General features: G+C 37.6%; 1 protein-coding gene across 1 annotated transcript in view; it reads right to left on the bottom strand.

Moving 5' to 3' along the window:
* vps13a (vacuolar protein sorting 13 homolog A) overlaps positions 1-23,828 on the bottom strand; it is a 66,994-nt gene extending 43,166 nt beyond the window's left edge. Inside the window, 30 exon segments of the mRNA XM_052094070.1 lie at positions 294-439; positions 441-478; positions 608-667; positions 744-823; positions 1,225-1,381; positions 1,477-1,643; positions 1,794-1,878; positions 5,330-5,474; positions 6,167-6,284; positions 6,669-6,801; positions 6,939-7,075; positions 7,266-7,380; positions 7,462-7,663; positions 7,939-8,081; positions 10,175-10,269; positions 10,616-10,748; positions 11,294-11,356; positions 13,042-13,213; positions 13,314-13,420; positions 13,625-13,752; positions 13,861-13,918; positions 14,005-14,085; positions 14,173-14,232; positions 15,942-16,001; positions 16,344-16,453; positions 16,533-16,634; positions 19,279-19,374; positions 20,393-20,435; positions 21,630-21,673; positions 23,673-23,828. Of these exon segments, the coding sequence (XP_051950030.1) occupies positions 294-439; positions 441-478; positions 608-667; positions 744-823; positions 1,225-1,381; positions 1,477-1,643; positions 1,794-1,878; positions 5,330-5,474; positions 6,167-6,284; positions 6,669-6,801; positions 6,939-7,075; positions 7,266-7,380; positions 7,462-7,663; positions 7,939-8,081; positions 10,175-10,269; positions 10,616-10,748; positions 11,294-11,356; positions 13,042-13,213; positions 13,314-13,420; positions 13,625-13,752; positions 13,861-13,918; positions 14,005-14,085; positions 14,173-14,232; positions 15,942-16,001; positions 16,344-16,453; positions 16,533-16,634; positions 19,279-19,374; positions 20,393-20,435; positions 21,630-21,673; positions 23,673-23,772 (3,178 nt within the window). The 5' untranslated portion in view covers positions 23,773-23,828.
* Positions 23,829-25,378: the final 1,550 nt, after the last annotated feature.

Consider the following 25,378-nt stretch of genomic DNA (forward strand, 5'->3'; position numbering starts at 1 on the left):
CTTCTTAATTATACTTTTGCATTCTTTTGAAGCTTAAAGAGGTGGTCACCATAAACTGCCACTGTATGGCATCAATGAGCATCATTTTTATTTTACAATCCCTTTGTGTTAAGAAAAAGAAAGTCAGCTAGGGTTATAACAACACCGGGGTGAGTTAACAGTTACTGAATTTTCCTTTTTTACATTCCTTTAAGAAAGATGTCAGAGAATTGCATATTGAAATACTCATGTAATATTATGGATGTACTCTGAGATTTTCATATATTACTTTCAATTAATAAATTCAAGTTTACTGAATTTCTTGGTTACAGAAGACTCCTCTATTTTTGCCTCCTCTTCCTCTCCATCTTCCTCCTTTGGAAGGACAGGCTGCACCTCTTGCGCCTCCTTCTTCAGAGGTGGGAGGAGGTTATTCAAGAAATTGATAGAGTTGAGTAGCCTCAGTATGCAGGTGCACGTCCAATGAGGAGAAATTCACCTGTTACAAAGACAAATCATTTTCTCCAATCATGACGACTGGAAAGTCCTCGGAATTCCATTCGACAAAGCTTTGGCTGTCACATCAACCGATGAGAAATACTGAGGTCTAATTAGTGAACAAGCTTACCTTGATCAGCTGCTCTGTGTTTTTATATGCAGCTTTAAAATCTGGTGCATTTTTGTCAGCCTGAAATAGAGCAGAGTATCAGTGATAATGGGTATGTTTTAACTAACACTCGATCACTGTAACAGAGCAGTTTTACCTTGATATATTCCAAAGTAAGCAGATCTTCTTCAGTGTTGTCCAGAGTGGTGATAAGGTTTACTTTCTTGTCCTCATAATCTTTACACAAACACAAATAATTTGTCCATTTGAATATATATATATATATATATATTATATATTTGTTTTGTTTTTTTTGGCAGGGAGAGGGTGGAGGAGCATGTTTTCAGATCACCATCCTTTTTGCTCCTGGGACAACATCCCTATCATCTAATCTTTTTTATATATGCAGTATAATTTGGCTTAGCCTCAGGGCTGTCTAGAGTTAGAGGCTTGAACACCATTTTTCATCAACCTATCATTTCCCTGTGGTATTAAGTGGAGTTGTTTGTGGGTTGTGGTTAGAGTTAGGACATTATTTGTTTGACAAGAATGTTGTTTTGGGACCAACAAAAAAGATATTGATCCAGGATCAAGTCCGACTTACAGTAGCAAATCACAGTCACCATATGCACACTTACCCAAGTACTCTGAACACTCAAGGCAGATCTCACGGAGGAAGGTGTATGAGGACATATCAAAGGTGCAGAGTTTGAGTTCAGTCCCTAAACCATCGATAAACAGATGTAGAACAGTCACTTCCTGCCCCTTGGACAAGCGACACAGCTGAATGGAAAGCTAATGGGGGAAAAATGTGAGGGAAAGGTGTCACCTGAGTGAAACAAATTCTTCAGATCATTTCATATGAACCAAAAAAGTTGGTCAAATCAGACCTTGTTGATCTCAAATTTCAGGAGGAACTCGGTCATATTCTTTTTGGGGTCTTTCAGCACCACTTTCAGCTTTTCAGAGGCAGAAATGAGCAGCGAGTCTGATGAAGCCTCAAAGAATGGTAAATCTTCTGTCGGTGAACTGGGAGCATCGAAAAACAACTCCTCCTCTGATAAAGACACACCAAAAACAAATAAATCACAATGCCGTAATATTGGAATTATAGGGTAGATTAATAAGGAATATTAGAAAGTTTTACGTCTTTCTCTGTAAAACCTGGACACAGAAAGTTTGTACGAACACTGTATGAATGTCTGACCTGAGCCGTACATGATGGATGCACGCAGGTCATCTATGGCTGGTCTTCGGGGGGTGAGCTGAGGGGTGTTCCCTCGTTTGGACACCTAAAGAGAGCAAGTAAAAACTATTACTCAGCTGTACACATACACAGACAGGTGACCTCTTTAAATACCCAAACACAACAACACTGAATGGTCTGGTGGTCCTACATTTAAAATCTCAGGTGTGGCTAAAACTAGACCTGGCAGAACCATAGAAAATATGAGTGTAATAAGAGGTAATAAAACATCATGACGCTTCAGAATGAGTGATAAACCCATGTACTTTCAATGCAAAGAACCACCATAATGATCCCCTTGCAAGGAACCCGCTTCCTGAAATATAAAAGGAGTTGTATATTTTCATGTATGAAGACCCACGTATATATTTTAAACATGATGTTTGATATTTTTTTCTAAAGTATATATATACAGGTGAAACTCGAAAAATTAGAATATCGTGCAAAAGTTCATTAATTTCAGTAATTCAACTTAAAAGGTGAAACTAATATATTATATAGACTCATTACAAGCAAAGTAAGATATTTCAAGCCTTTATTTGATATAATTTTTATGATTATGGCTTACAGCTTATGAAAACCCCAAATTCAGAATCTCAGAAAATTAGAATATTACATGAAATCAATAAAAAAAAGGATTTTAAATACAGAAATGTCGGCCCTCTGAAAAGTCTAATCATGCATATGTACTCAGTACTTGGTTTGGGCCCCTTCTGCATTAATTACTGCCTCAATGCGGCGTGGCATGGATGCTATCATCCTGTGGCACTGCTGAGGTGTTATGGAAGACCAAGATGCTTCAATAGCGGCCTTCAGCTCTTCTGCATTGTTTGGTCTCATGTCTCTCATCTTTCTCTTGGCAATGCCCCATAGATTCTCTATGGGGTTCAGGTCAGGCGAGTTTGCTGGCCAATCAAGCACAGTAATACCATGGTCATTGAACTGGAGTCCTGCTGGAAAATGAAGTCAGCATCTCCATAAAGCTTGTCTGCTGAAGGAAGCATGAAGTGCTCCAAAATGTCCCGGTAGACGGCTGCGTTGACTCTGGACTTAATAAAGCACAGTGGACCAACACCAGCCTATGACATGGCTCCCCAAACCAACACAGACTGTGGAAACTTCACACTGGACTTCAAGCATCTTGGATTGTGTGCCTCTCCATGCTTCCTCCAGACTCTGGGACCTTGGTTTCCAAATGAGGTGCAAAATTTGCTCTCATCAGAAAAGAGGACTTTGGACCACTGAGCAACAGACCAGTTCTTTTTTTCTTTAGCCCAGGTAAGACGTTTGACATTTGAAGCCCATGTCCAGGACCCGTCTGTGTGTGGTGGCTCTTGATGCAGTAACTCCAGCCTCAGTCCACTCCTTGTGAAGCTCCCCACACATTTGAATGGCCTTTTCCTGACAATCCTCTCCAGGCTACGGTCATCCCTGCTGCTTGTGCACCTTTTTCTTCCACACTTTTCCCTTCCACTTAACTTTCTATTAATGTGCTTTGATACAGCACTTTGAGAACATCCAACTTCTTTTGCAATTACCTTTTGAGGCTTTCCCTCCTTGTGGAGGGTGTCAATGATGGTTTTCTGCACAACTGTCAGGTCAGCAGTCTTCCCCATGATTGTGAATTCAACTGAACCAAACTGAGAGACCATTTAAAGGCTCAGGAACCCTTTGCAGGTGTTTAGCTGATTAGAGTGTGACACTTTGAGCCTACAATACTGAACTTTTTCACAATATTCTAATTTTCTGAGATTCTGAATTTGGGGTTTTCATAAGCTGTAAGCCATAATCATCAAAATTATATCAAATAAAGGCTTGAAATATCTTACTTTGCTTGTAATGAGTCTATATAATATATTAGTTTCACCTTTTAAGTTGAATTAATGAAATTAATGAACTTTTGCACGATATTCTAATTTTTCGAGTTTCACCTGTATATATATATATATATATTTTTTTTTTTTTTTAAATGATATATTTCTTGTTAGATTAATAGAAATAGTGTTCATTGTATCATTTCCAAACTATACCGACACCATTGTCAATGGATAATGCACACATTCTATAATGCATTCACTTTATAGAGTAAAATGCATTAGATTTCAGCAACGTCACATTAATCACATTATATTACATTTACATTTATGTATTTGGCAGATGCTTTTATCCAAAGCGACTTACAGAGCCTTTATTACAGGCACAATCCCCCCAGAGCAACCTGGAGTTAAGTGCCTTGCTCAAGGACACAATGGTGGTGGCTGTGGGGATCAAACCAGCGACCTTCTGATTACCAGTTTACCAGTTATGTGGTTTAGACCACTACACCACCACCACTCTGGCTCTATTACAGATAGACAGAGAGTGTATTAAAGGGGTCATGACATGAGAAATACAATTTTCCTTGATCTTTTGACATATAAGAGGTCATAGTGCAATAAAAACATACTGCAAGTTTCAGAACTCAAAACTTCCTCCTCACTACAACCAAGTAGTGAGGAGGAAACAGAGTTGAAACCAAGCTCCCAAAACGACTCATTATCTACTTCCTCCTAGTGATGTCACACCATGGTAGACATTTGCACATCAAAGCTTAAATTTACCTGATCACTACTTTAATCTGCCCAGTATAGGTGAGAAGTGACATGGCAAGAAGAGAACAGGTCAGTCAAAAGCAGAGAGACAATCATAAAAGTAGGCGATTACCGTCAAGACTTTAAGGAGAAACAGCACCAAAACGGAGTGTTTCAGACAGACGGTCAGTATTAGGGTGGAAAATGATCATGTTATACAAATATTTTTGGAGCAAATTATTTTTACTAATATAAGTGTACCTCAAGTAACATATTCAAATAATAAAATAAGCCATGTCATGTCCCCTTTAACCTCTTCAACTCTGAAGCATTTTTTGGCTGCCGCCTGCAATTTTTCACACTCAAATTTAAAAGCTCACCTTTTACACATCCTCTGGACTAACTATTCATAAATAATATTGTATATGTATACAATCTTATGATAAATATGATAAATAAAAAAACAACAACTTTGTAAGCATGTAATTCTGGTTCTGTTCACTCCACCTCACTACAAAAAGTCTTATTTTATTCCACTAGATCGCAAGAATTTTTCACCTTTCATCACAAAATGCTGATATGAAATGTAGGTGGTGCTCTAACACATTTTATCCCTCACAGATGTGCTTGCCCATAGACATTCAGTCTAATTTTCAGTTCATGCACCACCCTCATTGTTTCATTGAATATCTCGGCCTCTGAGTGGACTAGAAGCTCAATATAGGTGTCATTAGAAAGTGGTGATCATTTGCAATGATGTATAACATTTTATCACCAATAGTCAATAACATACAAGATTTGTTTAGCATATTTTTTTCTAGACATCTAAAATATAACATTGGAATATTCACACAAGCAAGCTCACAGACAAGTAAAAAATTGTTATTAACAAAAAATAAACACACACATTATTGGTAGTTGTTGTACCTTGGGTGTAACTTGTGGTGCTTTCATCTGTGGGGTGGGATGACTCTCAGGAAGTGGAATGCTGCTGAGCAATGCCAGCACACCACGCACTTTATCATCAGAGATATGCAAAGAGAGCAGCGGGAGTTCACCGTAAATCTTAAACCTGAATACAAAAGACAATACAATTTAAAACAACCAATATTTAAAACATTTTAAACACAAATCATATTATTTGAAAGAAACTCACAACAGATAACAACAACAACAACAACAACAACTTACATTTATATAGCGCTTTTCTCAAACTCAAAGCGCTTTACATAGTATGGGGGAATCTCCTCAACCACCACCAGTGTGCAGCATCCACCTGGATGATGCGACGGCAGCCATAGTGCGCCAGAACGCCCACCACACACCAGCTATTGGTGGAGAGGAGATGGTAAAGTGATGTAGCCAATTCAGGGATGGAGATTATTAGGAGGCCATGATAGATAGAGGCCAATGGGGGAATTTGGCTAGGACACCGGGGTTAAACCCCTACTCTTTACGTTAAAGTGCCCTAGGGATTTTTAATGACCACAGAGAGTCAAGACCTCAGTTTAACGTCCCATCCGAAAGACGGTGCTTTTTTACAGTATAGTGTCCCCGTCACTATACTGGGGCATTAGGACCCACACAGACCATAGGGTGAGCACCCCCTGCTGGCCTCCCTAATACCTCTTCCAGCAGCAACCTTGGTTTTCCCCAGGAGGTCTCCCATCCAGGTACTGGCCAGGCTCAACCCTGCTTAGCTTTAGTGGGCAACCAGGCAATAGCCGCAGGGTGATATGGCAGACAGGAATACAAATTACTTACTTGGGCATTCGCATGTCAGAGACCACCATGGCTCTGCTAAAGGCCATCTTGAGGTCAACAGGCTCCAGAATGTGAAAAGCAGACTGCCTCAGTGGACGAGCCCTTTTCCAGTCACCACCTGATACAGTACAAAGTGCATGTGAAGGTCTGTAAGTGCATGTAAACGTCTATTACATGTATTAATGTGTGTGTGTTCCAAAATATAGTGAGCTACTCAACAAGCATAACATTCTTAGGCATCATACGTGCAATTGCATTGAAAAGATGGACTGGATTATTCATTAAAAAAAATCAGTGTTCTGCAGATGAAAGAAAGTTGAATGACATGAGGGTGAGTAAATCATGACAGAATTTTCAATTTTGGGTAAACTATCCCTTTCAACTCTATTGGAATTGACTGTGAGCTTCAGTCAAGTTTGTTGAGGAGTTATATTTGTGTTTCATTTGGATAAGGATGCAGCTGACAAGATTTGGGACAGAGCTAGTGTGTGTGCCTACACACCTGCTTTGGTGTAGAGGAACTGTAAGCTGCTCAGCTGGACATCAAAGCTGTCGTAAGCTCGAGACATGATGTCCTCTATAGTGCTGCTGCCCGCAGACAGCTGAGGCAGTCCAGCTCTGCTCTGACTGGACATCTACATACAAAAACACAGACACACACTTTTTAAATTATAAATAATGACATATACCACAGTTTGGCCTCAAATCTTACACACATGGTAGAACTTGTGACCTCAAAAAATGGTGTGCACTGCAACTGTTACACCTTTACCTGGAAATGACCCAAATCCAGAATGGCAAGGTTGTGTTTGGGGTCGTAAAAGCCGTTTTCTGGTACGATGACATATGAAGCCATTAGGTTTATCTTCAGATCAAGAACCTTTTGAGTCTCAATGATGTACATGAGGCCTGCAAACAATTAACAATGCTGTTTTAGCATATCACCACCAACTGGGCTGTTGAAATTTGATAACCTTTTATTTATAAATGTAAAATTTCACTTATAATTGCCTCAATTTCTACCAGTAAGCACAGGATGAGAATGTTCTGAGAAATGCATACTTTTCTATAAAAACTCATTGCTCAGACGCACACCTACCTGTGGAGGTCTTGTCTCTGAAGTGTTCCAGCTTCATGAGGGTGGCGTTAGTAAGTTCATCCAGTTGCAGGTCTTTAGGCGGCATGAAGAACGCTGACATACTGTTCACTGTCATCTACAATAAAACACACACTTAAAATACACTTCATAATCTGTCCATGGGATAAGACTCCTCAAAAGAGCCCCTCAAACTTACAGCATCATAGATGATCTCCAGCGGCAGGGAATCTATGTGCAGTCTCTGGTCTACACGCTTGTCCAGTGGGTTGGTCTCAAACATCAGGTTCAGAAGAGTCTTATCCTTCGCCTCCACCATGTGACGTGGTGACAACAGGATGGAGGGCGTCAGGCCACGTGGGAGACCCGATACTTCAAACGATGACAGCTGGGCAGAGATCCTGACAGATAAACCAATACATAATTTCATGCAATATAATAGCAATAAATACAATTCATTAATGTATTATTATCAAAGAATAATTCACCCAAACGTGATAATTTGTGATTGGTTACAAGAAGTCGTATGGACTACTTTTATGGCATCTTTTGCCCATTTTGGAGCTAGAGAAAATGTTTGGGGGGTGGGGTGTATCTTGTATGTACTACAGTACTACATACTATAGAAGTAAAGCAGTGGTTATGAAAAATAAAGGTTGAGAAGAAAATACAGTACTTTATGGCCTGAGCTGCAGGTCTTTGTGCCAACATGGCTTTCAGATCAATGATGGACAGTTTGATGATCCCTGGCTTCTCTCGGCTCTCTTTGATTGACAGAGACAGACTGTGCAGCTGGAAATTTATCTTCATACTTTCAAACTGCAAACACAAAAAACAGCCAGAAGTCAGGACAGTGTATATGATTTAATTATGAGACTGATAATCCTCATCATAAACATTTTAAGTGTGAAGTGTCAATAGAATAAATGTAAGTAGGGCTGTTGATTTAACATGTTAATTCAGTGCAATTAATTATATAAAAAATAACGTGTCGAAAAATCAACGCAATTATTCATGTCCTCGGACCATAATAAGGAATATTCCTGAGCAATGAAATTTTGAAGTACCACCTGTTTTCTCCAGGGGGCAGTAAGCAAAACTACAGCTATATAGGCAACATGCAGCATATACAGAGAATAAACCAAACCTTCAGCAGACAGCTCAACATGAGGACGACCTAAAAATTGTAGGTTTATGACACGACGTAACCAAAGTGAGACTTTTCAAAAGCATCCATCTAACGCAGGTGTACATTGATGGATCCTTAGACATGCCCTCATAAAAAATCTCGCACTGATTGACAAATTCAATTGTAAAATGGATAGCTGTGAACAGATGTTTTAATAATAATAAAATATATATATATCACCTTTTTTTTTAAGCAATATCACATGAGCAAGAGTGCGATATGGCCTACATTAGCACTGCTATGATTCGGTTGCAGGTAATCACAGCAGTGCTGATTTAAGGCCATATAGCACGATTGCGAGTGTGATATTGCTTAAATACAACAGTTTAAAAATTGAGTAAGGTCATAAAAAAGCATTTGTGCATGGAACTACTTAACCGACTGATCAGAATCTGGATGTTGCTGGTTCAAAACAAATTATGTGTCCAAGCCTCCGTTAGTAATTCAAAAATGTCACTTCAGAAATAATTCACAGCTTGTGCTGTTTCTACCAAGTTATTCGATAAACAAGGATGGGTGTGTGTGTGTGTGTGTGTGTGTGTGTGTGTGTGTGTGTGTGTGTGTGTGTGTGTGTGTGTGTGTGTGTGTGTGTGAGAGAGAGAGATGGAGCATGTGCAACCAACTTTTACCACTCCCAAGCAGAGATGCTGTCAGTTTTCTGAAGGTCAGCTTTCTCAGGGGAAAAATAGTGTCCAAGCGGGGGTATTTCTCCCTATTTCACGGTAGCCGGTGCGCAAGAGTCAATCAATATAGAAACTGCAATGTTGTCCGCCATTTTAAACAGCACCCATTGTGTAATTAATCAGTCTGTTGTGTCTCTCAGATGTGATGAGCCGTAATGCTGAAGTTGTTTGTTTAAAGCAGTTTAAAGCTATTTCCTAGCTTTAGTAGTAGTAAAAATTATATTTTGCCACCACCTACTGGCTAACATATGTAATGTCAAAAACAAAAGACAAACAGTAGCTCTTAACACATATGCACTACTCTTACACTTTAGTTTAGAACGGCATGAACACAAGCGGAGTGATACACACAGTGAAGCGTCAGACCATCAGAGCTCATGGAACGTCTCTCGTCCAATCAGATTCGAGGACCGGAACTAAATGTTTTGTGTGTGTGTGTGTATATATATATATATATATATATAAAAATATATATTATGCGATTAACTTGGCATATATAATTCCATGTATTCTATTACAAATTGTAATTGTTTTGAGCTGTGTTTCCAGGTCGCGATCCATCTTCATGTTGTGCTGATATTCAGTTGCTTCTGTCTTAGGTGCCTGTTTCTTTGTGGCCGAACTCTCGCACAGATGTCCCGTCTCGTTTTGCCACCTGTTGCGTGCATCGCGTGGTATTTGCTTTGCGGTGTATGCTCAGGTGCTGTGTGCAGTGTGAGAGCACATGGCATCGCTTTGTTGGCGTTGCCGTGCATTCTCATCTCATCTCATACATTTTTGATTTGTTCTGTTTGTTTTGTGACTTTTTGTCATATTTAATGAAACCATTCTCTGCATTTTTGAGTCCTGCCCTCTTCCTTGGTTCACGCGGAGCAGGAACCGTGACAAACAGGGCCTGAATAAATATCCCACAAACTGCATAAAAATATTACCCATATGGATAAATCTACTGTATAAGATCATATAGGAGGACTGACATTGACTTTGACTGCTTACAAATGTATTTATTTATATGTGCTCAATGATCGACTAACACTAACATGTTTTGGCAGGTTAGGATTGACGGCTGTCTCACTGTATCCAATGGCGGCATATAGTTTGGCTTTCTCTGCAGGAGTCATCAGCTCATCAAAACCTGACAAATATGAAACAGATGGATCAAATACATATCAGAAACACAAATCTACATAGTGGATTATGAAATATGTAAAAATGTTACTATGGAGGACAATTTGCAGAATGCATTAAAGTGGTAAAATTTGTTTAACAGAGCTGAGAAATCTCTTTTTAGTGGTTCTTGAAAGGATTATTAAATTATGCCAAAATATTTAATAAAACAAAATAGTACAGGAGTACAAAATGATGAGGACAACTTCATAAAGCGTTTGAATTCTATGGAAATCTGCAAGCGTGGCTTCCGTGGAGGTCTAGTTATAAATAATTAAATAGTGAATGTGAGCATAGATTGAGCGTAGACAAACCTCCTGTTTTGACGTCTTTGGTTTGTGTACCGCTATCTCCAGACCAGTTCCACATCCAGCCGAACCAGCCCTGTGACTGCTCTTCCTCCACCTTCACCCCAGGACGGCATATCCGCAGCCCTGCCTTTGAGGCCTACAACAGCAGTGATAAAATATGCAAAAGCCAAAAGGTGTTTAGCAGTGAATGTTTTTCCAGGGAATCAAACCCATGAGCTTGCCTCTACCAATTGCATTATAGAAACACATTTCCAGTGATAAGAGCCATGGGCTACATTTTATTAAAGAAAAGAGACAGAGTAATTAAAATGATTTATACAATGATTAAATTCTTCCTGAGTGTGTGTGCGTGTGTGTGTGTGTGTGTGTTTTCTTACTTCACTATAATTTTGGGGACAATTTTGTACCCAGAACTGATCATAAGACAAAACCTCCCTTTAGGAACATTTTGGGACATCATTATTTGGAAAGATAAGGTATTCATAAATTAAATTGTGATTTTGTTTTTATTTTAATAATGCAAATACTTTCTGTAAGGGTCAGGGTTATTTTATAGTAATTATAGTTAGATTTTCTATAAAAACAATAGAAGTCTAGGGTATGTCCCTGTTTAAATAGCTGAGCAAACGTGTGTGTGTGTGTGTGTGTGTGTGTGTGTGTGTTTTTGTTATGTAATTTCACCTCCATCTCAGCTTGCTGCCTTGCCATTGTGATGTTGAATATATCCAGAGTTTTTTCAGTTTCCTAATGGATAAACAAAATGAAAGCCATGTCAGTAACAAGATTATACTCAAATTAGAAGTAATAATAATAACATGATGTTCTGGCTTAATCCTCACGTTCTGACCGATCTGAATTTGTATTTTTTTTTATAAAAATCGTATCGTTCATCTTTTAATCATTCATCTTCACATGTACGTGTAACACAGACTCAAAATGCAGAACACACACTCAAACATGAATTGTTCTTACTTTAACAATGCCACAGTGCAGAACACACACACACACCCCCAGACAAACACAAACACACACACAGACAAAAATAAATGGAAATGAATGGGTATTAGACTGACATGGCCACAATATAGAACACACACACACTTACAAAATGGAAACCGTTTACCACAGTTCTCATGCCAAACAAATAAATCAAATAGCTAAACTTTGAGAAATAATAGTAATTTTTAATGTCTCAATATATATCCAAATGCATAACTTGTGATAATATCTAGAAATTAAGTTACAGCATTGAGTTACAGAGACCAAGCAACAATAAGAGGAACACTGAGGCCACCTACAGGCTATACTTGTCATTGCTATGAATGGCAGCAGATTACCCTAATGCATGACACAAAAAATGTATAATACCAATGTAATACGTTAGTTAAGAGGTGTGATACACAAAATGTGTAAAAAAAAAAAAAAAATCATTATATGTACTGGAAAGAAGGCAATACATAAAGACTGCACCGGTCAATTTTGACCGCAAACTGTAAAAGTGTTAGCCCAGAATGAACAGAACTTGGTTTAATAGAGGCTGTTCAAATTAACTGTGATCTATTCTAAGTAGAACATGCCTCCTTATTTTATACTATTAAAATTATGTATATATGACAATATAGTTGTTTAAGCTTAAAAATAATAACAATGTGGTAATACCTATTTTGGAAAATCCAGTAAAATAAGATCCTTCCCTTTAAATGCTTTTACTTATTTGGAACTTGATTGGCACAAACCAAAATATATTATTTTTCATATCAATGGAATGATAAACTGGGCATCAATGCAACGGCAGCTTCAAAAGTCTCAAAACAGTAAATCTAACAGTGTAAAATGGATAGTTGTTACCCTCAAATCTGATTTAATGAGCCACATACGAAGCCGATGTAAAACAAATGTGAAAGCACACCAATTGAATATATTAATATGCCAAGTTCCTATGCATGGCTTTTTTTGTTAATCGATTTATTTGGATTTTCTCCCCTTTTCTCCCCAATTTGGCATGCCCAATTCCCAATGCACTCTAGGTCCTCATGGTGGCATAGTGACTCGCTTCAATCCGGGTGGCGGAGGACGAATCTCAGTTGCCTCCGCATCTGAGACTGTCAATCCTTCTTATCACGTGACTTGTTGAGCAAGTTACCGCAGAGACGTAGCGCTTGTGGAGGCTCACACAATTCTCTGCGCCATTCACGCACAACTCATCACGCACCCCACCAAGAGAGACAACCACATTATGGGAGTCTACCCACCCTAGCAACTGGGCCAACTGGTTGCTTAGGAAGCCTGAATGGAGTCAATCAGCACACCCTGGATTCGAACTTGCGACTTCAGATGTGGTAGTCAGCGTCTTTACTTGCTGAGCTATCCAGGCCCCCATATCATGTATTTTTAAGGTCTAGCACTGAACATGCTCAGTGCTCACCAACCTCAAGTTCCTTCAGCAGCCCCTCTCCAGGTTTCTTGGTGGTAATCTTGTTCTTATAGAGCTCTCTGTACTTCTTTACATGTTGCCGATGACGACGGATGTGTTCCCATGACCACATGTGTAGGCTGGGCTTGATATTTACCTCCAAAACGCCCGTGATCACATATTGCCACCTATGATGACCACATGTACATCAAGAGTTAGTAGAGTGGTTAAGCAATCTCAATAGGAAATGAGCTAATGAGAAAGACCACAAACTCCCAATGTACTTACCATCGATGAGCATTAGTGTGAACTGGCACATAGGGATGATACTTTCTGTATGGAAGGTTACGGGTCATCATATCCACTGAACCCAAAAGCTCCAGAATGCTGATGTACTAGAAAACACAGAAAAGACATATGGTCATATATTCAAAAGAGATTGTAAAGGTAACATTTTGCCTCTTTCGAAAAACCAGCACTGATGAATTGTACACCATAAAAACAAGATAGTGTATTGAGAAAGTAAACAGGGCCATTTTGGTTTTATGTTGAATAATAGTCTCAGGATTTAACCACTTCAAAGCTTCATGCTTCCACACCTGTGGTCTGCTAAGTTCAACAGCCACCTCAGGAAGGTTGACCACTAGATCAACTTTCGGCGAAGAGAAATCCACCTCTGAGCGAGGATTCATACGCAGCTTGGCATTTGCTGATATCGGACGAAAGACTAAAGAAGCAAAGCACATTAAAGCAAAGTGAGTGAAACTCTTATTTCACTGATTAAATGCGATTACATACACACCAAGTTTTTAAATGAAAGAAAAGAACAACTCACTGAAATTATAATCCTGAGGGATTGAATTCTTGACATCTAAACTGTGTTTCAGGCATCGCTATGAAAAATTAAAACATACAAAAAATTAAGATGGACTTTTTCCTGTTCCTCACAGACTGATGAATTCTTGATTTTGAAACTCACCAAGGCCTCATCAGGGCTGTGGTTGGAGTAAAGTTCTGAATTCACATTCCAGTATGCAAACAGATTGTCCAGACGTACAAGCTAAACAAAATAATAATCAGTATTTGTCAATAACACCTAACTTTGCTACCGTGACATAACTGTAAAGTGAAATGGAATTTTTTTTACCTTAAAAAACAACTTGGCTTTCTCGTCCAGAAGACAAGGGTTCCAATTCTGATCAGCTGTCTGGAGATTTAAAATGAAATTTTTGCTATAAACAGACAATTCTGGCTCTAAAATCTGATTGGATAATCTACGTTCCAAACCTAATGTAAAATGTCTCTTTTCGTCATGCCTAACAAGATCATTGTACTGAGATAAAATCACTTTAATGTACAGCTATCTGAGAGAATCTCACAGAGACATGTCTAGACTGCATTTAACCTTAAAATAAGAAGAAAACAAAAAAAGGAAAGAAATTATATTATATTTTGAACAAAGAAAATGAAGGCTATTTGTAGGAGCACAAAGATGTGTATTCATTGTGGCATTATTTCCATTACAATTATTAAACACGTTCCCTCTAAATTCTTATTATCCCCATTATTCCCAATAGTGATTCTCATTACTGTAATACAGTACATTTTCACTGCATTACAGTAATGAATTACTGTAATACAATAATGTTATTATTTAAATGCATATAAAGTATAGGCAGTACAACAAATACTACCTTGACTACCAATTTAAACAACATATCACATATAAGTTTTCGCCATTACAGTAATTAAATTATTTTTTTCATTGTGGTAATGAGATGACATTTCTTATTGTCATGAAAATCACAATCCAAAAAACCTTACTGAAAAAGAACATATTTAATATTTAATAATTTCATATTTTTCTTATTTAACATTATACAGATTATTTTAGAAAATCATGTAACCTGTAACCGAGTAACATTTTGTGTTGAAATGACAATCAAAAGTTATAGCATTACAAATCTAATTTATCCTAGTGTTCAAAAATGTCTCCAAGTGTCCAAAATCCTCTCCAAACAAATAAACATAAAACTTGAACATAAGAATTAATTAGACATGCAAACACAACAATGACTAAAGGTATGCGCCATCTCCAAACCATGCAGGCATGAGTAACGCAATCTCATTCAGTTCCAATCTGTGTCATTTGAGTCATCACTGAGTCTGTGTCATGTACTTTGTGACATCTCCAGGTGGCAATATGTAATTACAATGAACGATCCTCTCTGCCTGTATTTGGATGACTACCACCTCTGGTTGCAGTGATCTGAATCTTAATACGATTGGTTTAGTGTTCCATGACGCTGGACAACTTACTAAATCTAATACTCAACGTACTAAAGCTAATGTGTTTTTAGCCAGAGAGCACATTGTGCTTCGTATGGATTCTCTAATGATCTATGGATTCGATTACGTTGTTTGTGGTCTTGTTTTAAGGAATAATGGTATGTGATATTTTATGTTATGTTAGCAAAAATGTGGCTTATAAGCGACATCTGTTAACATGTAACATGTATGTCAAAGACATATACTGAGCTTTCCAATGACATATGACACATGGCTATTTGATCAGTTTGTTGTTTTTACCAATTACAAAAATATGTACAGTGCAAAATTATTAATAAGTTATCAAAATGGAACACTTTTGATTTGTCTGCAAATTATAGTAGAGCTTCTAAGCTGTAAAACTATAACTATTTTGTATTTGTCAAGACTGTAGTAATTAATCATCATTTTTTTTCTGTGTGGGCTCAGGCTTGCTTGTTGGCCAATCCAAGCTTAAAGGGTTTTAAAATATATTGTCTTCTGATTTTGGGGAGAAAAATGACCCAGACATGATTTGTGAGACTTACCCATATATGTGATTAATTTGAAAAATAAAAATAAAATTCAACCATGAAATCTTTGAATTACCTGTAGACTGAGGTTGTGTAGGGACACACCGAATGAGAGTGGAGCGTTTGGATTGGTGACCTGAATATACAGTTATGAACAACATTGAGAGAGTAGCAAAGGGCAAATTAAGAGGGCAAATACTGAGCAAATATGTATGTTAAAAAGGTGTTAAAATATGTATAAAAACATAGGCAGACAGACACAAATGAACTCATATCACAGATATCAGTATATAAAATGCTTAAGTTCAAGAACCTGTAAGGCAGTGGTTCTTACGTTAACTTTTAAATAAAAAAAATTTCAAACGTTTTAAATCAAGTAATCTTTCAGCCTCCTTAGAAGTATGCTGAAGCCCCCTAGTGGGTTCAAGAACACTGGTTGAGAACAATTACTGTCAAGAATGAAAATCAAAGTACTAACATCATCCTCATAGCGGACATGTATGTTGGAGATTTTCACTTGCAGGTTTTTGATCACCTGTGTGACCAGTTTCTCCACAAATGTATCCTGCTTCTCTGCCTTTGGATTCTCTGAATACAAAAAGACATATGCAAATTCACAAACACAGTCATCAGTCTCAGAGGAAAAATAAAATGTGCATTTCCCCACCTTTTTCAGCTGCTTTCTGTTTGGTCTCCTCAATTCTTTGCAGCTCTCTCTGTCGAGCTTCCTGTAGCTGTCTATCCTCCTTCTCAGCGTCATACTTTATACCTGCATTAAATAAAATTCATGGAGTCTGTTATAACAGAAAACTGTCAACATTACAAGCATGTGATCCTGACTGACAAGTTTCTTTGAGGCCTGCAAGAGTGCCAGTCAAATTAAGAAATCTTATTCTTAAAGTCAACATGGAAAGCAGTTCACAACCCTTTTTACTTCCATATCTGACATATTTTCGAGTGAGATAGGATTTTCAATGAGACAAAATGTTATGGCGGTGATCTAGTGTGCATAACAAGTGTATATTAAGTAAATATAAAGTAGAGCAAAAAAGTAAATAGTGTCAATATTAATTTCATGACAACAGATCATACAAAACAAATATTAATAACGTTTCGTTTACTTTGCTGGCTATGCAGCCCATAGGTTACTTCCTAAAAAGAGGTAGACCTTTATATTGTTTTTCCAATTAATCAGTGCGATGGACCCTTTTCACACTTCTGTGTTCAAGAAGCGGAAGTCATCATAGTTGGGTAATCGTGAAGAAAATTAATAACTAGTGCCACTACAGTGTTCTTTTTGCACAAATTCAAAGAAAACATTTGGATTTGTTTTTTCATGAATTTCAAAAAGATGCTGAACTTAATTAAACGTGAAGGAGAAAACTTTGTAATTAAACGAGGAAGCACTTTCGTCTGTGGACAGTATTTTCAAGATGAGGATTTACAGAAGTCGCTCACAGATGGAATTGTAAAACACTTTGAGCTGTTCGGTCACGGTTTCAATGGAATGAATACACATCCAAACCGACACGACAGTGTGTGTTTGACAGGGTTAGAAGTCCATAAAAGGGTCCATGGTTGCTTTTTGAAACTATCGGTTATCAGCAAAAATCGAGGGCATGCAAAGAAAAATGCATATCTAATCAATAAATTGATTTTAAATCTATTTATCGATTAAACGGTTATCAGCTTTTACCACCACCATAGTTATAGATATCTGCAAAACCCACTATCGGTCAAATGCTTCCTAAAATGGTGCTGACTGAGCACAACTAGGTATGCACTGATTGACTGACCACCAATCTAAATCGGCCAATCTTCATCAACATAGTGCCTAGATTCAAGGCAGCTATATTTTTCATTGCGGCACACACAAAATGACACATACACTGCTACTCTAATGAGCACTTGCTCAGCCCTCAAAGCATGACTTTGCGGCCACTGGAGGGTGAGTTGATAGCAATTCAAAGCATTAGCAAATTTACACTTCAAGAAATGCTGTAAATCAGATGAATATGACGCCATGTTGTGTATGAATTACATCAAGGGGTTACATCACCATATGTGGCCCACAAAGGACTCCACTGTGGCCTGCGTGATGATTTGAGGGGGAAAAAAATACTTAAAAACAGCCACGTTAATTTAGATATAACTTGCATCATTGGTGGATTTTCTTTTAAATGTGCTCGACATTAAGTGCTCGCCAATTCACACCTATCAGTGAATGCCCAGCACGTCTTCACAACTGTGCCGATACAACCCATCACACTGTGAAGTTTGTGCAAGTCTCTCACAGCAATAATGACAACATGGACCCGTGTAAGGATAAATATTAGAGGTAATAACTTTTCCATAATTTCCAGAATTATTGTTTTTACTAAACAGGTTTGTAATTGAAAGTACAGACAGATAATTTGCGTTAATGTTCGATTTTAGATGATTTGCTAAAGCTATACAGCCCAGAGCAGTTCTCTTTTTTTCTGTTAGTATTGTTTGCTTGATTCTCTACTACTTACTGATGTAACCTCCAGTTAATGAAATGAATAAATTCCATGTTCTCCCCTTTTATATTACCCCAAAAGTAATTAAAGCAGCATATCATTTATTCTTGATTTACGGTGCTTCCTGCTCCACTGATCCGATTTTGTAACTGTGGGACTGATCTCCCCAGAGCCCCAACCCCCCCACTGAACATCGAGTCAGTCTGAGATTACATAAAGTGACAGAAGCAATCTAGACAGTCTAAACAGATAGAAGAACTGTGGAGAATTCTCCAAGAAGCTTGGAACATCCTGTCTGCCAACAACCAAGAAAAACTGTGTCCAGGTGTAAGTAGGAGAATTGGTGCTGTTTTAAAGGCAAAAGTGTTCACACCAAATATTGATTTAGCTTTATTTTACTGGACTTTGTATGACATTAATTGATAAATGAAAACTATTTATGTCATTATTTTTGAAGACATCGTCACTATGGAACATTTTTCACAAGTGCCTAAACCATTTGCACAGTACTGTATTTTTTACCCAAGTTTTGATTTTGCAGTTAGAATGATGCCGTGAAAAAAATGACGTTGTGTTTGCTACGCTCAAAGCCAATGATTGAATCTTATGAGCTGGTATTTTCAATAAATTTCACCAAAGATTCGCCAACTCACAAGTTATTGGTTTGAATCCATCATGTTAAAACACTTGTATTAACAGTTTGCCCTCATAGAGTGACGCTTAGTCCAATCTGGCCCTCGCCCTAAAAAGAGTTTGGCATCCATGAATTACATGTATGAACATGAAGGTGCCTGTTTTGAAGAGCTATTACTGTTATTTTTAGTTTATTTAAGTGGTTGATTGAAGCTTAGAAGATGATGTGTAAAGAAAATAGTTCTGCTAGTATTGTTTTGCAGGTGCATCAGCTCTTACTAGCAGTAGGTACGATGAGCAGATAGACTTCATCCAGTGTGGCCTCTACAGACTGAGCATACAAATTCTTCCAAGGGATTTTCAATTCCAAACAACCTGAAAAAAGACAGAAACACACACACACAACCAAGTTAGTTCAAACAATAGGGTGAATTCAGGCTAATTGGGCCACGTTTTGACATTTATACTGTATAGGCATTCAAAAGTGGCCCAGTTTACATGAATTCACACTACATTAAACTATGTTAGTGTAGTTAGTACAATGCCACACATGTCACTTAAAGTCCTGGACCTCGAAAGAGGAGTTTTCAGTAACTGATAAATATCTAAAAGTTGCCAGCTAAAATGTACACAGTAATTCAAAGGTTTGGGGTCACTTGACTGTAATGTTTCTCATGATCTTAAAAATCTTTTGATCTGAAGGCGTATGCTTAAATGTTTGAAATTAGTTTTGTAGACAAAAATATAATTGTGCCACCATATTAATTTATTTAATTTAGAATAAAGAAAAGCAGCCAATAAGTGCCCAACATAGATGGGAACTCCTTCAATACTGTTTAAAAAGCATCCCAGGGAGAATTACCTCAAGAAGTTGGCTGAGAAAATGTCAAGAGTACATGTCTGCAAAATCTCGGCAAATGGTGACTACTTTGAAGATGCTAAAATATAACACAGTTTTGATTTAGTTTAGTCACAACCTAACTCCTATAGTTCCATTTCTGTTCTTCCATAGTTTTGATGACTTTACTATTATTAAAAAATGTGAAGAAGAAGAAGAATAAAGAATGAGTAAGTGACCCTAAACATTTGACTGGTAGTGTATACTGCAAATAGTCAACAAGGAAGGAGAAGCACAACACTACATGTTGCACTTAAAGCTAAAGTGTGTCATTTTAAAAATGTATCCCCAACACAACCTCTATCTGCCATTGGTCGAGAATAAAAAAAAAAAACAGATTGTCCCAGCCTACACTCATGCCTTTGTTCATGCTTTGGAAAATCAACCAAAACATAGTTTACTTATTGTTGTTTCTACATATTAAGCTGAGATATGAAGATAACAAATTAAACACTTCAGCTTTAAACAACTGTGCATAATTTGTTTTTAGCTTACCTATGTGTCCTGCCCTGACTTTGAAAGGAATGTCCAGCTGACTCTGATTTGAAAATAAAAGTCAAATTAGGCAACTTAACAAACACAACTTCGAAAAGCTTTAGAAAAATGAATCTTAAGGTCAAATAAAACAGCATTCACAACCAATTTTACTTCCATAAAGTGAAAGAGCCCCTCAACAAGAACAAAAATGAAGGAGAAGAACTGACTGCATTGTAACAATTGGGCTTTTCCATACAAATGTAAAACAATGCCTAAATATCTCTATGACATATTCATTTTAGTGGCAGAAGAAGCCTTTACATTTCGATGAAACATAACGAAAAATAAACATTTCTTTGGAATAATGTGCGCTGTTAAATCGTGCACAATTAGACCAGAAAAGAGTATTAAAGGAATAGTGCATCAAAAATCATTTCCTCATCATTGACACTCTTATAATGTCTCAAACTTGTAGGACTTTCTTCTGCAGAACACAAACAAAGATACTTTAATGGAGACATGATGTCTGTTTAGTAATACAATGTAAGTTAATGCTGACCAAATTTTCAAGCTCCAAAAAGCACACAATGTCCACATAAAATTAATCCATACGATTCCAATAGTTTAATCAATGTATTTTGAAGTGATCAAATCGATTTTGGGTGAGAAGAGAATATAATCCTTTTTCACTATAAATGTTGTCATTGAAGGCTCTAGGTTGATCATGACTTCAAGCTCGACTACACTTCTAATGCTTGACGCATACTCAAAGTGCTAGATGGCACTAGGAAGTGTAATCAAGCTTGAAATAATGATTGCGAAGGAGATTGCTGATGTCAAGATTTATAGTGAAAAATTAGACATATTTTGAAGATTTGGATTGCTTCTGAATATATAGGTTTAACCACTGGAGTCTTATGGATTACTTTTATGTTGCCTTTAGGACCTTTAAAGTTTTGGTCATCATTCACTTGCATTCTATGAACCTACAGAGCCAAAATATTCTTTTAAAAATCTTAATTTGTGTTCAGCAGAAGAAATTAATTTATACACATCTCGGATGGCATGAGGGTGAATAAATGATGAGAGAATTTCATTTTTTGGTGACCGTCCCTTTAAGGCCAAGAATGTGTATTAAGAAAGTAAATGGGGTAAATGTTGATTTCAGGTTGATTTTAAAGCTCCTTTAATAGATATCCCATATAAAAGCATGACACTAAACATAATATTTGAAACATATAGTATAGTCACATACCAAGGCATTTTCTTTTATTTCAAGGTTTCTCAATATTGCATCACCTGCAAAAATATTAACACAACACATATTTTTGTTAGGCCTTTCTGAAAAACGACTCTGTACAAAAATATACATGGTATAAAGCTTTATCAGTGAGATAATGACTGAGACATGTAGTATATCAGTGTCGTAATGGGATAGTTCACCCGAAAAAGAACATGGTCTCACCATTTACTCACTCTCATGCCAAACCAGATGTGTGACTTTCTTTCTTCTGCAGAACACAAATGTAGGTTTTAAGAAGAATATCTCAGCTCTGTAGGTCCATACAGTGCAAGTGGATGGTGGTCATAACTTTCAAGCTCCAAAAAGCACATAAAAACAGTATAAAAGTCATCTATAGGACTCCAGTGGTTTAATCTATATCTTCAGAATTGATATGATAGATGTGGGTGAGAAACAGATCAAAATGTAAGTTCATCTTTACTATAAATGTCCACTATCACTTTCTTCTTCTGTTGTTTTACAACTACTGGGCAGGGAGGAGAATTTATAGTAAAAAAAAAAAAAAAAAGGTTCTGAGCATCATTTGCATTGTATTGCCCTACAGAGCTCAAATATTCTTTTAATAATCTTCATTTGTGTTCAGCAGAAGAGAGAAAGTCAAACACATCTGGGATGTCATGAGGGTGAGTAAATGATGACAATTTAAATTTTTGGGTGATCTATCCCTATAATTTCAGTTCTCCCAGCTTGCAACTGGACAGTATGCAAAATATGACAATATTAACTTAATATGTAGCCAACAGTATATACAATTACAAACTAACACTGATGATGCCATGGACCTTTTTTAAAGTGGTGCCATCTTTAATTTTTGACTGGAATGAAAAGCTGTGTGGGAAATGCTTGTGGACTTTTCAATGGGTTGTACTGTTGTTCAGGGCCTGGAAGAGAAATCGGCCTGGGATTTTACATAGCAAAAACTCTGTCCTTTTCTGCATATCATGGCACCGTTTTGTGGTCCATTCTGCATAATGTGGCGGCTCATTTGAGCTTATCGCGGCCCATTCGGCCCGTTTCGTGGCTGACCCACTCGGTTCTCCCGATGGCCAGTCCACCCCTGATCGGCCCCAAAGTGCATCGGCCCACCGGGAAAATGCCCGGTATGCCAGATTACCAGTCCAGCCCTGCTGTTGTTTAAAGTGTTTTGGATCATTCTCCTTACAAACCATTGGGGGATAAAATACCTCTCCAAAAACAATTCAGTAAACAAAACACTACATACAGTGAATTCCATTGAAGACTGTAAGTCTTTCCCTCACAACTTTTCATTCCCACCAAAACTCAAATATGGTGCTACTACTGTGAATAAGGTTTATAGCTCAGAAAGCTTATCATAAGACAATACCAAAGGTACTAAATGATTACCACATTTGTTTATATATGTACTAGCATGGTGCTCCAAAGGCACTTCTCAACAAAATCGTTACATGTACAAAAACAATGTTATTACTATGGTACATGTCCAAAACAAAAGTAAAAAAAAAATGTGTTTAGAACATATAGTACTTTTTTGTTGTTAGTTCAAGCACTCCTGTCATCAGTAGGCTTTTGACTAAACTATCGTTGACATGCATGTAAACATTTGCTGTATTTATGATCTCAGGATTAAACTAAAACAGAATGAAAGTGAAGGTGTGCATCAAGGTCTACCACAACGTGTTCAGTTTGCATTGTGTTTACTCGGGTTATTTAACATACCAAGTAAGAGTAACAAAGAACAATCCAGTTTTCATGTCGTTAAATAATTCCTACTTCAATTAGGCACGTATATCTGTATTTAGAGCTGGGTTATTTAGTTGGCCATCATCACGGTTACTGTTAACGCATGCTCAAAACCTGTGCTTAATGTCAGAGCAATGTAAGCTTTTCATGCAAGTTCAGTATGATCGAAATACCCGCTCGAGTTTACACAAACACATGTGTTCGACTTGAATGTCTTCTGTGTCAGGAACTATAAGCAAATGAAGCATTGGTTTTGACATCTGGCACATTTACCTCCCCATATGCCGAGACTGAGCTGCGAGCTGTCGAGGTTCACCACGTAATCACCCAGAAACCTGTTTAAGACATCGACCACCACAGACTCGAACACCATATTTATGTCCAATTCATGCAGCAGTCACCATGCTTTCCTTCGTCTGCGATTCATGGACAACCCGAGCGTGTGGTTGTATTTACTGACCGTCCCGTTTCCTGAAATAAAAAGCACTGGAGTATCTGGGAGGGTCTTAACTGCTCTCCCGGTGCGATACTACCCTCTGCTGGTCAGTCCAGTCGGACATAATTTTGGGTCGTGTCAAAGTCACTCTACCAAGTCAGTCCACTTCCGGACATTTTTGGAACATTTATTTTGGGTGGGGGGTGGGGGGGATGCTGTTTCAGTTCATGCCAGTGCCGCTCCCATCTACTTAAACGGAGAAAGACCGACATCTCAAAAATCGGGTTGGTCAAGATTACGATCAAAGAACAAATTTCAGAAATAAAATCTGGCAATACTTGTATCATACATTGTGACTCTTTAACTCATATTATGTAAAAGAAACGCAATTTTCCCAGATTGTATAGCTAATGCGCATGCGCGTTCTACTGTTGATTGACAGGTGATATCTGTTTCTAAAAGGTGATTGGCTCTTTTAACTGTAAGGTGGGACTTCCTTTCTACATCCGTTCACCATTTTGCGCTCAGAGCTCCTTGGTTTAGCGTTACAGTTTCTCCCATTCAGTTTAATAGAAGTGGCCCGTCTCTGCTAAACAATCTCTGGTCGTGTCTGGAAGGGACCCCTCTCTCGTCGATCTCGCGAGATTCCTACACGGCGTTAATTTGAAGTCCTACAGCAACGACGAGCGCTCGTAAAATATTATTATAAATCGTATGCTTATATGAACAGTCAGGTTTGATGCTCAGTCTAAAATAAATATTTTATATAATACATTTGATAACTTAAGCTCTACGTATGCTACTTTCGGTCACTGGAGAAACACATGAATCAATTCTGAAGTTAAGAGTTTGGCTGGGTGGGCTAGTGGTAACTAATTCGCTCCCTAAAGGAGCTAAAGGAACCCCGTGTTTTAATCCGCTCAAATGTAACTTTATAATCGAATAAACAAAGATTTTGCGATTCGACTAAAAAGAGGTGCGAGCTGTGGAGCACAAACAAAATCTCCACAAGATTTGTTTGACATTTTCCAGCCCTAAAAGAGATAAACGTCTTTAAACAGCAGCTAATTTTTTCACCACAAAGTAATTAATTCATGAATTACTATTAATGTCAGTTAATTAAGTCATACTAATAGAATCTAAGATTTAAGTAAAATGTGCCTCATGTACTACTGACAAAATATTACTGTATCCTAGAAACATTCGATGCTATGAGATTTCAAGAAGACAACAGGCTAATAATAATAATTCATAAATACATAAGGCAGAGGCTATTTGTACAAAGCATAAATATCAACATCTTTGCACTAAGTGCAAATAGTGTTAGATACTATTTCCACAGCTAATTAAATACTAACAGGGCATCACTGCAGTGTGTTTTTTAGAGTCCCACAGACATACCAACCTCTAACCCTAACCCTAATCCATAGCCTTCCCTTACAAAATTAACCATGACTTTAATACAGTAAGCAGAGCATCACCATGGTATTTTATTGTAACCACTAAAACATGGTTATTATATATGTTAACACCTTACTGTAAT

The sequence above is a fragment of the Xyrauchen texanus genome, chromosome 27 (assembly GCF_025860055.1).
Source record: "Xyrauchen texanus isolate HMW12.3.18 chromosome 27, RBS_HiC_50CHRs, whole genome shotgun sequence".
In the NCBI taxonomy this organism is placed as follows: Eukaryota; Metazoa; Chordata; class Actinopteri; order Cypriniformes; family Catostomidae; genus Xyrauchen; species Xyrauchen texanus.